The 16,046-nt window shown below is 36.3% G+C and overlaps 1 protein-coding gene across 1 annotated transcript in view; it reads left to right on the forward strand.

The window, feature by feature from the left end:
* The window catches only part of SKAP1 (src kinase associated phosphoprotein 1), a 283,362-nt gene that overhangs the window by 32,676 nt on the left and 234,640 nt on the right, over positions 1 to 16,046 (forward strand). Inside the window, exon 2 of the mRNA XM_081272824.1 lies at positions 357 to 462. Within this exon, the coding sequence (XP_081128950.1) occupies positions 357 to 462 (106 nt within the window). The remainder of the gene's footprint in view (positions 1 to 356; positions 463 to 16,046) is intronic.

Here is a 16,046-nt window from a genome sequence, read left to right on the forward strand (position 1 = left end):
CCCATCCTCTGCCATCAGTGACAATTAACACATAAATGTATCTTTAAAATAGTTTAGAAAAAGTAGCTATTTTTGTGGTTAGTATATGCATCACCTTTCTAAATTCATAGTAAGGTCTTGGATTCCTAGAACATGTCACTTATAGGCAAACATAAAATTTTAGTCTTTATTATGGCAAAATATACATAATATAAAATTCACCATACACAACTGTTGCTAAGTGTGTAGTTCTGTGGTATTAAGTACATTCACATTGTTCTGCAACTATGAAATTTTTAAAGTGAAAAAATTCATTTCTTTTGATTTCCCCCTTATTGCCTCTTTTTTTCTGTTGACTGCCTTTCCTTTTCTTTTAGATGCTGAAGATTTCCTGGCAGAAGGCTTGAGAAATGAGAACCTCAGTGTTGGTGCAAGGGAGTGCAGAGACCATATTCTACGGGGCTTTCAGCAAATCAAAGCTAGGTTTGTAAAAATCAGTTCCATTATGCTTCCTTGAAAGCTTTGAAACAATTTATTACTAATAAACTCTAATAGTGTGTAAATTAACAAAGTGAAATACACTGGTGATAGTCCTTTATCTGGCAGAAGCTTAATATTTACTTAAATTGAATTTGAGACAGACAAGCATATGGTACTTTACCAAATAAAAATATTTTAATAATTATGTATTTAAGATGATTACTCTGCTTTTAGCTTTGGAATTTTATGATGGCTTTTATTGAACACTCTATGCTTAACAGGAAAGAAAGACAGGGAAAGCTAAGCATTTATGCTGGTCCAAATTACTAAAGGGAAGGTGTTAGGCAATGTGGGGTAATTTTCAGTGTATTTTTGTTACCGATTTTACTTTGACATCTTCTTCTCTAATGAAAACTTAAGGCAGATTTGTTCGGTTGATTCTTTGACCATGTTGGAATGTTTCCGTTCCAGACTGGGTTGAAATATCATACTTATTAAGTTTTTAAAATAAGAGATCTTGATCTAATTTGTGCACCTTATAATGTGAGCACCTGAAGGTGTATGCACTTGCTAGAGGGGAAATAAAAATTTTCTTTTACAAAATATTTTCCAACCACCTTTTGCTTGAACTGTGGCCACTGAACAAGAGTTGGGGATGAGTGTTACTTTGGCTTTTTCCAACCCGAGGTGGTATGATTCAGAATGTTCAAACTGGGAACTCTTTGAGAGCATCTGCAGGGTTATGGCTGGGATTTAATTTGCGCGGCCACCCGTTCGTAGTTTCTACTTTTAAAACCTCATTGCAACTCCTTAGAAGCAGGGAATTTTATCCTTTGGAAGGGCACAGCCAGAGTCTATTCCCTCCAGGAATGTGAGAGAACCTCACGAGATGCCCTGCTGGATCTTAATCGATCTTTCCTGCTGGCTAATTAAGCATCACTTTTACTCAGCAACTGGGGACTGTGTAATTATCAGCCTGGGTTGCCCTGAATAATTGAAACAAACAGAATGCAGAAGATGGGAGTTTTTTGCAAAAGTGGGAAATGTCTATAATTTCTTGGTAGACTGAAAGGGCATTGAAAACAAACTTTTGTACAATGTTACTTCACTAGTAGACAGTTTAGGCTTAGTTAGTAACCCACATGGAGGCTTAGTTAGTAACCCACAGAATTTTTTATTTTCACAAATTTGTGTTTGTATTATATAGGATTACTGTAAGTACAGTATGAGGAGTAAAAGAATTATTTTAAATTGTATTACATGGAGGGGGATTTATACTACTAGAACCCCCCCCCATATCCACCTAAATATATTTAAGGATAAGGGATGTAAAAACAATTTTGCTGCAGCTATAAGGACAAATGAACAGTGAGGAGGAATTCTTCTTTCCCATATTGGGAAGAGTCTAAATTTAAACCTTAACTGTGTAATAAAAGGAAAATTTGTTATCATTCATTACTGTTGGTTGCATATTACTCCTTGATGTGTGTGTGCAGCAGTGGTGGTTGAACACTGGGCCTTATGCATGCTAGGCAAGTGCTCTACCACGGAGCTATGATCCCAGCTCTGTATATTACTTCTTATCCTCTTTTGAAATGCATACGCACATGTGCATATGCACAGACACATAGAAACCTTATTTCTCATGGAGTAGGGAAGCTTCCTTATGCTTAAACAGTGTCCGGCGTGGTTTGTGGGGTAGACACTCAGAAAATAATCAGCAGGAGCTTTAGGAAACATCTGCATTGTTGATGAGAGCTTTCTGTTCATTGATTTGTTGCAAGAAGGATGACACTTTATTTAGAATTTCACAATTATCAGATCACTGAGGAAATGAGGAGCCAGAAATTAAACTGTGCAAGAAAATGGAAAGAGGTGGCTTTCCTTTGGCAAGCTATTTGAAATTGCCTTACCTCTACCCTTTCGTTATTATCATCATTAGTGTAACCCTTGTTTAACCAAATCCTCTTCTTTATTTATGGCTGGTTAACATGATGCACTTTCATGTATTAATTCCAGTTGTTTTGAAAAATATTGAAATCTTGCAAAATATTGGTCATATTATTTTATGTGGCAATTATATATATCTCCCCAAAAGCTGGGTGTGAGAGAAATTTGGAAGCCATCAAATTTGAGAACTAATTATCTATGATAAATGGTGAGTAACATGGAAAAAAATTTCAAAGTCATTTAAAAAGTTTCATTTTTAATCATATTAAAACAACAGTATGTTAGGGGGTTGGTAAATTTTGAGGGTAAGAAGCTATCTAACACTATAATTTGTTACTCCAGTGTTTATTTGGAAGGTTGGTAGAAAATTCCTAGCACAATAATCTTGGAAAGCTACTAGATAAATATAAATACTGCATATATTTACAACTTTGTTTTCTTACTTTAGTCCTTTAATTCTTTCTTCAACACTGTATTGCTGGGGAGTGGAAAATGGTGAAGAGAAGTAAAAATAGCACTGCCTCTGATTCTTAGTAAATTTGGGGGCTTGGCCCTATTTTTTATGGCTGGCTCAGAATTCAGTGGTGTTTGCCATGGTTGTGGACCTGCTGTAAATTGAAGTGTCTGATGTCATCGCTGCTATTATAATATGCCATTTGCCACCTTTCTGTTGTCTAGGGTGACTGACAGGAGGAAATAATGATTGTGTCAAGAGTCACAGGTGTTCTCCAAATTCTCATTTGTTTTTTCAGTACAAGTAGCTTACCCATTCTTTCTTCCTAGGCTTAATGACAAAAAATAAAATAATATGGAATCTGTGTCTAGAGCTACATCCTCCCTCCCCCACCCCTAATTTGAAAGTATTTCCAAGGAAGGATAATGTTTTCAATATAAGACAAAACAAGAATGAATGGCAATTTCTGTGATTCCAAGAAAGTGAAACCCCGTTGTGGTATTTGATGTCCTGAGCTGTGATTTTCGTTGCTAGTCTTCAAATTGTTTTCTCACTTAAACCTTCTCCCTAAATAAAACAAAACAAAAAAACTAACAGGGATGGAGTTGTGGCTCAGTGGTAGAGCATTTGCCTGGCATGTGTGAGGCCCTGGGTTCAATCCTCAGCACCACATATAAATAAGTAAATAAAATAAAAGATCCATTTACAACTAAAAAATATTAAAAAACAAAAACAAACAAACAAACAAACAAACAAAAAACTAACAACTTTCACATTCCGAGTCCAGGTTTTCATTAAGCTCTTTAGAAAATGCTTGGGATGAAAGCAGACAAAGACTCCTCCTGCTTTATGATGGTGGTCACTGCAGGATCAGCTCCAGATGTGAGACACCTGGCACAGAACAGGCATAAGCTATACCCAGAAACCTGACGATGTTCTCACTTGCTTGGAGAAACAGTAGAGTGTTTCTTAAATGTTTGATCCTGTGGAGGCTGCCTGACAGCAATAATGCATTGAGAATGGGGGAAGGGATGAAGAATATAGAATATTTTTATTATGGAGGTAGGGATAAATTTTCTCTTGATGGCCCTTTTTGGCACAAGGAGTCATTTATACTCCCTGTTGGAAGTCAAGGCCTAAGCCAATGGAAACAAACTTGTGTATTGTTTCCTTCTGTGAAACTTAATAATGCTAAGGAGTTCCAAAAAGAGACAAGTAGATTTATAGGATACTGAAATGGAAAAAAAGAAATAACTTTGTGTAGCAGGGATTATGGCACAAACCCCAGGATATTTAAAGTACAAGCAGAAAGGATATCTTGAACGTGTTTCGTCGTAGGTGACTTGGCTGTTGCTCTGCATGAAACACGATATGCTAGTTCAAATCTCATGAAAAGAATGCTGACTTTGGGGATTTTGGTTTTCTTTTCTGCTTAACATGGAGTTAGTTTTTAAAATTAGATTTAACCTTAATAATGGATATATAAACTCTGATATCTTCGCATTTAGTCTGGTAAAACTTGGGAGGAAGAGTTTTAAAGTAGCATACTGTAAATCTCATATTGTTAATTACATAGAATTTTACTTTTCATAACTGCTGGTTATTGAGCTTAAAAACTCCCAGAACAAAACATATTCAAATGAAGCATGCTCATTAAGAGAACGAATATTTTATGTGCTAATGTGCTATTGGTACATTTGTGTTACTCATAAGTTTAAAGATTCGCTCATAACATCTCTTTCTGTTCTTTAATTTTGTTATTTATCCTGGAGTTTCAGTGCCAATGCAGAAAAAAAAAAGAGTAGGAGATACTTGCATGATGATTCATCTAAGTTTAAATAGCTCTGGAAGACTTAAAAGTCATAGCAATAATTGTAGTACTTCTTGAAGGTTAATATTCATTTTTTTTCTTTTTTTCGCTTTATTCCTCCCTCTTACCCTTAAAACAAAATTAAAGAAGGACTGGGGACATAACTCAGTGGTAGAGTGCTTGCCTCAAATGTATGAGTCTGTGAGTTAAATGCCAAATCTCTGTACTAGTTTTCTGTTATTCAGTGAGTGTATGTAGAGATTTCACAATTGTGTTAAAGGTTTTTGGACTCTACTTCTTTAGGAATGAGGGTTACATTTTATTGCTCTTATAGTCTAAAATATTCTACCGGTGAGACTTATACAATATTACCTGTTGCTGGTTTTTTGGCTTCACTTTAGGATCTGAGAAGAAAGATTATCTGATTATGTGTTTTTCTAAGTTTCTGTCCTTTCAAAGCAGCCTTGAAATGTGCAATTCTCCCTTTCATTTTATGATGGTGATGATTTTTTTTTCACTTGTGGGGGTATTTTGGGTTTGGTACCAAGATTAAATTGTTCCATTTTTTTTACATTGGGCTATGTGGTGGTATTAGTAGGTGGAAACTTCTCCCTCTGGCATCCTATAAAATAAATATTTTGTGTAAGTAACTCTGACATGTAATAATATTTCATATTTTTCATGCTAAGTAACAGGTGGATTTTTTAAAAAGTTTGGATGAAAGAATTTATTCCTTTCAAAACTTTTTATTGAAAAAGCAAGAAAAAAATTCTCAGATAATGATTTTTCTATGTATTAAAAAGCATAGTCCTTGGTGGCTCAGAATAAATGCCTAATAATAAAACCATATTTATGATATTTTAATTTTATATCTTTGAGATTTTAGATTGAAGTTCAGAAAAATACATTTTAAGGGAGTTTTTGAGATCACTTGTAAAATAAGGTTATATATAATTCTTCCCAGTACTGAGCTTCTTAAATAGAATAACATGTTCCATCAAGAGTAAAAAGGAATTTTGAAATGTGATACAAGAGGCATGCAGGTAACTGTCTTGCATCCTTTGTTGCTGCAAAATTGAAGTGACTCAGTCTTAAATAGACCAGCTTTGAATGGTTTTCTTGTAGATACATGTGGCTACTATTAGATGTATTATAAATGCTCAACCTCATTTTGTGAGCTAACCCACTAGAATTAATCTTTAATAAGCTGAGAACTACCCTTTAGCCATATAGTTAGGTCACTGAAATGTGCTTTATTCCTTATAGTATTTTGATCGTTTTCACCATGTGGGCACACTCCTATTATCTACTCAATATGGATTTGCTTTGGTCTCAAAGAAATCCTCAGTGTTAATTTTCAATATATGAAGCTTTTGTGTTTGTAGATGGAAACTCTTAATCCATACATTGCTTGAAAAGATCATTTGTATGAAATTCCTGACTTCATTTACTGCCATTTGCTTTGCCCTTGATTTAAGCCTTATTTGATCTGGAGCTAGTCTTTTGTCCCAGAGTTGTATTGTGTTTTTGTTTTGTTTTGTTTTGTTTTTCCTGCTTATAGAAGACCAGTGGGAAAAAATGTCTCTGTGTCTGTATTTATCTGTTTGTGGATTTCCAGGAGCCTGTGGCGTGGGCCTTCCTCATTGTGGTTTTCTCTGATTTGCATGTTTCCCTTGTTCTGGCAGAGACTCATCCCTAGTCTACTCTCTGTATTACAGTGAAACTGGAACAGAGGGGAGGGAAGTGCAAGATCAAGGGGTCAGCTGTCAGGAGCCAGGCTTTTTGTTCTGATGTTATTTCTGTGACCTTGACTGAATGTCCTGAAGATTCCCTAAATGATGATCTTATGTTTTCTTTTTAGATTGCTTCTCCAAAATGTTGTTAGGAATTTTAAAAAAAGTTACAAAAATGCAAACATTATTACAGGAAAAATAAATTTTTTGTATATATATATATATATATATACACACACACACACACACACACACACACACACACACATACATATATATACATATACAGTAAACTTTACCACCCAGACTTTAAAACCTCCATCTGATTTCTTTTATGGTGTCACTATGATTTTTTTTTAATTTGGAAAATGATGCAGGAAATTTCATTTCCTTAGATTTTTATTTTATTTTGTGATTTTGTCGAAAATGAGTTGAGTCTAATGTGGGTTTTTATCATCACACCATGTGAATCATTTCTTCTTTGGATGCCAGATCTGCTCTCCTACTGTGTAGCCTCATTGAGTCTCCCTGAAGTGCAGTGCTAGCAGGGTTGATAATGAAATGTGGTACTGCTTATCACGCTCAGCGAAGGGCTCAGAAAAGACTGGGGTGGGGGTAGGGGCGAGAATCAATCCCTCGGGAACTTCTCCAATGCTAGATATCCATATTTATCCCCCTGCATTTAAAACGGAAATGAGCTATCTTATGGTTTTAGTTTTTGATTTACATAAGATGTCACTGCCGCCTTGGCAATGGGAATATTTTGCAGACCAACTGCTGACCTGTTTGGAAAGATCTAAGCCTATGGCCCCAGGTCTGATGCCATTTCTTTCATATTTCTTTCAAGACTCTCAGCAGTGCTTTGCAGTAGCTTTGATTCTTCAGTCTTCAAAGGATGCCCCTTCCAGAGCCAAACTTCTGAAGAAAAAAAATCAATGTAGGGGAACAAATATCACATAAAGGAAAGAGCTGCTATCCCTGTGGCAGTTCTTACTGTACTTAGACAATTAATGGGGAATTTACAAACCAGTAATACCCTATTGTTTCAAAGTAAAAACAACAACAACAACAACAACAAAAAAAAAAAAAAAAAAAAACTCCAGTATGATGCTAGTGCTTTGTTGCTGCAGAATGGAAGTGACTCAGTCTTAAATAGTCCAGCTTTGAATGGTTTTGTTGTAGATACATTTGGCTAATTTTAGATGTATTATAAATGCTCAACCTCTAGTACCCTCTTGAGTTTGTGAGCCTTGTGGAGGTTCTCATTTTAATTTACAGAAAACTTTATAATCTCCAATTAGCTATTTCTCTAAACTTTATTAATGGATGATTCTCATTTGTGAATTCTGCCATAACCACAAGGTCCATTTTATGGTTTCCAAATTGAAACCTTCTACTATGTCTACCAAGTGCTTTTTTCCCCCCAAAACAATTAATGTTATTTTTTTCCATTTTTTATTGGTGCATTATACTTATATGTAATAGTGGTATTTATACATGCACATAACAATATAATTTGATCAGTATTGTTCCCCAGTATTTCCCCTTTCCTCTCTCCTCCTCCATCCCCAGATCCCTTTCTTCTACTCTACTGATCTTCCTTTTGTTTTCATGAGATTCCTCTCCATACATTTTTTTGTTCCTTTTTCTGCTCTAGTTTTCAGGTATGAGAGAAAACATTACAGCCTTTAACTTTCTGGACTTGGCTTAGTTCACTTAACATCATACTCTCAAGTTCTGTCCATTTTCCTGAAAATTACACAATTTTATTCTTCTTATGACTTAATAAAACTCTTTTGGTGTATATATGCCACATTTTCATTGTACATTCACCCATTAATGGACCCTAGGCTGGTTTCATAATTTGGCTATTGTGAATTGTGCTGTTACAAACATAGGTATGCATGGATCACTATAGGCTGATGACTTTAATTCTTTAGGATAAATACCAAGGAGTTGTGTAACTGGGTCGTATGTGTTTCCATTCATAGTCTTTTGAGGAATCTCTATACTGTTTTCTGTAGTGGTTATACTAAATTACTGCCCCCATGACAGTGTAAAAGTGTTACTTTCCTCCCATACTGTCTAGCATTTATCATTGATTGTATTCTTGATGGCTCCCACTTTAACTGGAATAAGGTGAAATCTCAGTGTAGTTTTGATTGCATTTCCCTAATTGCTAGAAGCGTTGAATCTTTTTTATATATTTTTTGGCCATTTATATTTCTTCTTTTGAGAAGTATCTTTTCAGTTCATTTATTCATTTATTGATGGGGTTATTTATTTTTTGGCAGTAAGGTTTTTGAGTTTTTTATGTATTCTGTCAGAAGACTGGCTAGCAAAGATTTTCTCCCATTCTATAGGTTCTCTCTTCACACTCATAATTGTTTCCTTCATATGCAGAAACTCCTTAATTTGATGCCATCCCAATTATTAGTTCTTGGTATATTTCCTGAGCTTCAGGAGTCCTATTGAGGAAGTCATTGCCTGCACCTATTTGTTGGAGTGTTGACATTACATTTTCTTCTAGAAGTTGCAACATTTTTGGTCTAATTCCTAGGTCTTTAATCCACTTTGAGTTGACTTTTGTGCAAAGTAAGAAATAGAGATCTAGTCTCCTCCTTCTTCTACATATAAATAACCATTTTTTCCCATCACCATTTGTTTAAAAAGCTGTTCCCCCCCCCCAACATATGTTTTTGGCACCTTTGTCAAGGATCAAATGACAGTTATCTGTGTGGACTTGTCTTCTATTCTTTTTCATTGGTCTCTGTGACTGTTTTTTTTTTTTTTTTTTTTTATCAGTACCATGCACAAAAGAATAGTTTTTGTGACTATAGCTCTGTAGTAGGATTTGAAGTTGGGTATTGTGATGCCTCCAGCATTGCTTCCCCTCTCTCTCCTCTTAGAAATACCTTGGCTGTTCCAGGTCTTTTATTATTCCAAATGAATTTTGAGACTATTTTTTTCTAGTTCTGTGAAGAATGTCATTGGTATTTTTTTTTTTAAAGAGATAGTGAGAGAGGAGAGAGAGTGAGAGAGAGAGAGAGAGAGAGAGAGAGAGAGAGAGAGAGAGAACTTTTAATATTTATTTTTTTTTAGTTCTCGGCGGACACAACATCTTTGTTGGTATGTGGTGCTGAGGATCGAACCCGGGCCGCACGCATGCCAGGCGAGCGCGCTACCGCTTGAGCCACATCCCCAGCCCTATCATTGGTATTTTGATGGAGATTATATTGAATCTGTAGATCATTTTTGGTAATATGGCCATTTTAACAATATCAATTCTGCCTATCCATGAACATGGGTGGTCTTTCCATTTTCTTCTGTCTTCTTCAATTTCTTTCTTCTATGTCCTATAATTTTCATTGTAGAGGGTTTTTTTTTTTACCTCCTTGGTTAGATATAGTCCTAGTTTTTTTTTTTAAGGCTATTTTGGGTGGGACTGTTTTCCTGATTTCTTTTTCAGAAAATTCATTATTGGTATATAGGAAAGCTGTTGATTTTTGTACATTTATTTTGTATCCTTGTGTGTGTGTGTGTGTGTGTGTGTGTGTGTGTGTGAGAGAGAGAGAGAGAGAGAGAGAACTGATTTTTAAAATATTACTGAAAGTAACAGAATTAATAAAAGATTAGAATTTAGAATTCCTAATTGGTTACTTAGTTTACTTAGCCAGGCCATTAAAAATAATGAAGTGGCATATTTCAAAAGATTAATGGCTTAACAGAACTGTAACCAGGCACAGTGATGCATGACTGTAATCCCAATGGCTTGGGAGGCTGAGGCAGGAGAATCACAAGTTCAAGGTCAGCCTTGGCAACTTAGCAAGATCCTGCCTCAAAATAAAAAATAGAAAGGACTGGAGGACTGGGAATGTATCTCAGAGGCAAGTATCCCTGTGTTACCCCCAAAACTGAAAAAAAAACTGTAAATAATTATTGAAGTCTAGTTAATTATATGAATATGAATGCCAGAGTGTTTGGGGATGAAGTGCACTAATGCTTACAGTTTGTTTTGGAAGGCATCAAAAAATATGATGTATGAGTGAATGGATAGATGGTGGATAGATGCATGACAAAGCAAATGTAATAATATATGAATTGTAGATCTACATTGTATATAGATATGGAGGTTCTTCCAATTTTATACATACTTGAAATTTTTCATAAAGTTTTGCTAGAAATATATGATTGGTTTTATTTAGCAATTTAGAAACTATGGACTTCATTCACTGTGGTTTCAGAAAACCATATACTTCCTCAATTTGGAAATGTAATAAACACACACACACACACACACACACACACGTGGTTTTTAGAATGATAGTTATCTAGAAATAACTTTATTATTCAGGGATGATACTAAACTAAAGGATAATCTTCCAGTTTGTTACTTCTGACATAACTAATGGGAAGTAGCAAACTTTTATACTTCTTTAAAACTTCTAGACCAGCAATTATTGAAGACTGAATTTCAATTCAAACATTCTGCCCAGGAGATCCTAAAATTTTGATTTTTTTTTAAAGAAAGGCAATTTCTGACTTTTCTCATAAATTTGATAAAAGGAAAGCTAATAGGAGATTGGTAGTCCAGTAGGAAATGGAACTCAATTTTACATTTTTTAAATCATTTTATGGTATTAAAAATGACAGAGGTTAGAAACAAAGCTCTTATTCTTTTATTGAACTAGAATTGAAAGTGGCAGAAAATCATTTTGGCCCGACTGCAGTAAATGTTATCACTAAAACATGTTCGGGGGATATTAGGACAGTCTCTCAAGCACTGGACACAAAAGTTCACAGAATAAGAACTGATTTTCCTGTCCTTATCTTGAAATTATTAGATGTACAGGAGATGAAAGTATCTTAGCTTCTAAGAGGACAGGGGATGGAGTACATGTTGAAAAATGATAATGTCTCCTTTCTGAAGCCGGAATGGAGAGTATGTGGTAGCATGGGTGGCTCCGCATTGACAGGCATGGTGGAGGGGAGGGAATTCACAGGGGCAGGGGTGTCAGCACCCGAACCAGCCCACGGGCCTGAGGAATCCAGGACCAGAGAAAACCATGCCCCTTCAGTACTGTGAGCTGACAATGCAAATGGCGAGGAAGCAAATGATGTTCTTCATTAAAAGAACTGTTTGAAGATTTTATTTAACAAGGAGATTAAACTGGAGCTGTCAGCAGCTACTTTATTTCAGGAATCCTGTAGGAGAGAAATTTTAAGTCCATTTGGGAAAAACCAATCATTTTTGAGTGTGCAGTGTGATTATGCTTCAGAATTTTGTGTAAATGAAGCAGGTTGGTAGGCATATGTTTGCTGATTCTAAAATGATTAAAATTCAGAATAAGTAAGACTCTTGTGAAATTGAGTTTTCAGGCCCCAGCCAGTGTTCCATACTGCCATATGGCATAACTAGAATTAATTGCTGTTCCCAGTCTCTTATTCTTTTACTGAATACTTAGGTGCCCTGTTTGAAATACTAGAGGTTCCCCAAAAGTATTAAATCATATGAGATCCATGTTTGGCATGTTCATGAAGGCAGTGTGTGTAGCTAATAGTTGCTTAGAAGAATAAGCCTCTTAAGAGTTTTTCTAACTTCCCTCCACTGTCTCCCTACTCCTTGCTTTGCTTTTTTTTTTTTAAATTAAAAAAGGATCAATAGATAGAAGGGTTAGCAAGAAAGAAATGAAAGATTCCCAGGACTTTACTGTGCAGTATAAATAGAAAAGACAGAGCAAGGAATCTCTCAACATAGACCAGCCACGATAAACAGCATCACCTGGAAATTGTTGGTAACGCAGACTCCCAGGTAACCATTGAAGCAGACCTACGGAATCAGAATCTGCATTTTAATAAAACCAAGGTTATTTGTATGTACATCAACATCTGAGAAGCATTGCTGTAACACAGCAGATAACACTGCCAGCTGATGAAGACACACAAGGTTCATTTAAAAAAAATTTTTTTTGTAGCTGTAAATGGACAGAATGCCTTTATTTTATTTGCTATGTGGTGCTGAGGATCGAACCTGGTACCTCACATGTGCTAGGTAAGTGCTTTGCCACTGAGCCATAACCCCAGTGTGCACCCCAAACACATACATACATGCACAAAGTTCATTTTAAATTTGTTTATCAGAACTCAGAATACATATTTCTGGAGATAAGCTTCTTAAAGGCAATGCATGGTCTTACATTTAATTTTTTCTTATAAAATTCTAGCATGGTGCTGGCATGTGGCAGGAGTTCAATGATGTGTGGAGAATGAATGGTAAAAATGTGCTATAAATATGCTTTTAGGTCCCTTACTAGACCTTACAATAACAAGAGACCCTCTTTATTTGAAAATTTATATTCCTACATAATATTTCCCAGAATTAAGGATGCTTTCTTTTTACTGAATTGAGAGAATACAGAGCCATGTTGAAAAGATGGTATCCATCTCTTCAAATATCTCCTATAATAACCTCAAAATATACTCAACTGTCATGTATATCTAAAACGATCAAATGAGAAAAAGAAAGAAAGTAACATTTCTCTGACATTCTAATTGGAATTGTGATAAAAGATTACAAGACTGCTGCTCACCGTGTGTCTGAGTTCCCTGGGAGCATAGATGTCAATCATTCCAGCCATCTTTTTTACACATCACCAGCCCTTCATCTTTGGCCATCCTCCTCCCTATTCAGCATTGTACAGACTTGTCTTTACAATCTCTCTTTCTTTCTTTTCCCCCTCCCTTTCTCTCTCTCTTTCTTTTCCTGATGATTCTCTTCTACCTTTGCCTATTTTCCGTCGAGTCAATGTCCTGTTATAAATTGAACCCCAAGTGGATCCTCAGGCTCTTCCTCCATCTGTGCCTAGCTAAAACATGACTTTCCTACCAGATATTGTTTAGCTTGCAACCATCTTAAAGAGAATTTGCTCATTTTCTGGAAGTGCTGTTGGCAATCTTCAAGCTCCTCGCTGCCACTTCTAGAATTTTTGCTCTTTGATTCTGTGCAAAGTCTTTACCCGTTTGAAGTTTGTCTCCATAACTTTGAAATACTCTGTCCCTCATCATCCTCTGAATTCAGTCTCTCCTCACATTGCTTAAGGACTAAAGTTGTCAATTCACAGTTGTTATTTTTGCTCCACTTCTGCTGCTGTTCCCCAGAGACTTCCTCTTTCTTCAGTTTAGCATTTCTTTCTCCATTACATCTCTCTAATCATCACATAAAAATGCTCAAATCTTTCCTAAGATTAGAAAAAAAATAGATGTCCTACAGAGCAATTCCCTCTCTGACTGCTGACTTCTATCCCTTCCTGTACAGGGAAACATCATGAAATAGAAACCCAGACTCGCCATTTCTGGTTTCCTGTTCTCTGGTCAACCCTTGTTCATTCTTTAGTCCCCTTTAATCTAGCTTCTGCTGCATCATGTTACTCTTACCAAAGTACCAGTCCCTTTTGGATTGCCACATAGAGTTGATACTTCATGTTTGTCTGATTTGGTCTTTCTGTAGCATTTGACATAATTTATCACTTCATTTTTCTTAGAAATTTAAAAAACTCGCCTGCTATGGACTCCCATGATGATAGTCTCTCCTGGTTTCATTTCTTCCTTGTGTATAGTCTCTCTCTCTCTCTCTTTCTCTCTCTCTCTTTCTCTCTCTCTCTCCTCTTACTTGAGCTAATTTTGTTACCCTGCCCTCCTGCTGCTCCTCATCTTGTGTCTTTCATTGCCACATTCTTCTAGGCAGTTACCTGCATGTCTATAGCTACAGTTTCCCCTGTGCATGGATGACTCCCAGTTCTACAGCTGCAGTTTTGCGTCCAAGGCACCAGAAAGCACATTGGATAGCTCCTCCCCAGTGTCCCATGTGATACTTCTGACTGCCCAACACAGGGAGAGACCCTGCTGGATGCCTCCTCAACAGCCATCTTCCATTCTTCCTTGACAGCAGAATGCTACTATCCCAGGGATGAATCATCATCTGCAAGCCATTCTGCTTTGCTAGTGGTTGGTTTAAGATTTATATAAAATACAGTTCGGGCTACAGAAATGTAAGATTTCTGAAAGTCGTTCACCTGACACTGATGTTTGGGACATAGCACTACTTTGAAATGTACTAATTACCTGAAGACATTCATCTGCACCGAAGTGTTAGAGCTGAAAGATGGGAAGAGACTTCATGCCGCCGTTCTGGCCTGCACCAACTCTGGAATCACCTGCCTCCAGACCTTTTGTTTTGTGGGAAAAATAAACCTCTACTCATCCAAACCCTGTTAGTCAGGTATTCTGTTACTTGTAGTCAGAAGAATCTTGAATGCTCGGGGGTCTAGGTCTGACCTTGTTATCTGATATTCTGCTTCTTCTGCTCTTACATTCTAGTCTTCCTCTGCTTTCTCTAGGCCCAGGTTGCCAAGGTAGCATCTGGGAGTCATTCTTGACTTCTCTCTTCTTTTCCCCAGTCATCAATAAGGCCTCCTGATTCTTTATCCTAAATCTGTCTTCTTTTTCTTTTAATGTTTTTTTATTAGTGTGTTATAATGTTACATAATAGTGGGGCTCATTTTGACATAATCATACATGCATAGGATATAATTTGCTCCATTTCAGTCCCCAGTGCTTTTTCTTTTGCTTCTCCTTCTCTTCTCTACTGGTCTTTCTTCTATTTATTTTTTCTTGTTGTTTTTTAAGTTGGTGCTTTTCATATGTACATAAAGGTGGGATTCACTGTGGTATATTTCTGTATATACAAAGCATAATTTTGTCATTTCACTCCCAATTTTCTTCCTTTTCTCATTCCCTCCTCCATATCCTTCAATTCCCTTCCACTGATCTCCCCTCTAATTTTGTGGAACTCCTCCCCCCATACTCTTTTTTCCCTACTTTGCCCTAGCTTCCACATGTGAGAGAAAAATTCACCTTTGACTTTCTGAGCCTGCCTATTTCACTTAGCATGATGTTCTGTAGTTCCATCCATTTACCAGCAAAAAAAGCATAATTTCATTCTTCACACCGAGTAAAACTCTAGTGTGTTTATATACCACATTTTCTTTATTCATTCATCTGTTGACAGGCACCTGGGCTAGATCCAGAACTTGGCTGTTGTGAATTATGCTGCTGCAAACATGGAAGTGTCTGCCTCACTATAGTATGATGCTAAATCTGTCTTCTTGTGTCCCCTCTCACTGGCTAATCATCGGCTTTCATAAAGTGTGACCTGAGATTTGCAGAATGCTCTTTTCTAGTCTTTGCCTCCTGCCTATCCCTGTTCCAGTTTCTTCTGCTCCTCCATTTTGTTGAAAGAGAGAATTTATATCCAATGGTCATTTAATCATTCATGCTATAAGAGATTTACTGACATAAAATGATAAGACGTACTATAAGAAGGTTGAAAAGTATATAAAATCTCACAGAGAAAAATACCTGAAAAAAATATATACCAAAACATTAGTGATAATGATCTCTGGCAAGTGGAATTTGAGTGAGTTTTAATTTCTTCTTTTTGTTTATTTGTATTTTCTCTCTATAGTGAATATATATCTAATCACAAGTTACCAATACCAAAGTCTTGCCTGTTTTAGAAAGGGGCAGGGATTTAAGAGCCAGAATATTTGGTTTCAAAGTGGGAAAGGAGTTGGTACTGAGG

This window comes from Spermophilus citellus (assembly GCF_964194105.1).
Source record: "Spermophilus citellus genome assembly, chromosome: 17".
In the NCBI taxonomy this organism is placed as follows: Eukaryota; Metazoa; Chordata; class Mammalia; order Rodentia; family Sciuridae; genus Spermophilus; species Spermophilus citellus.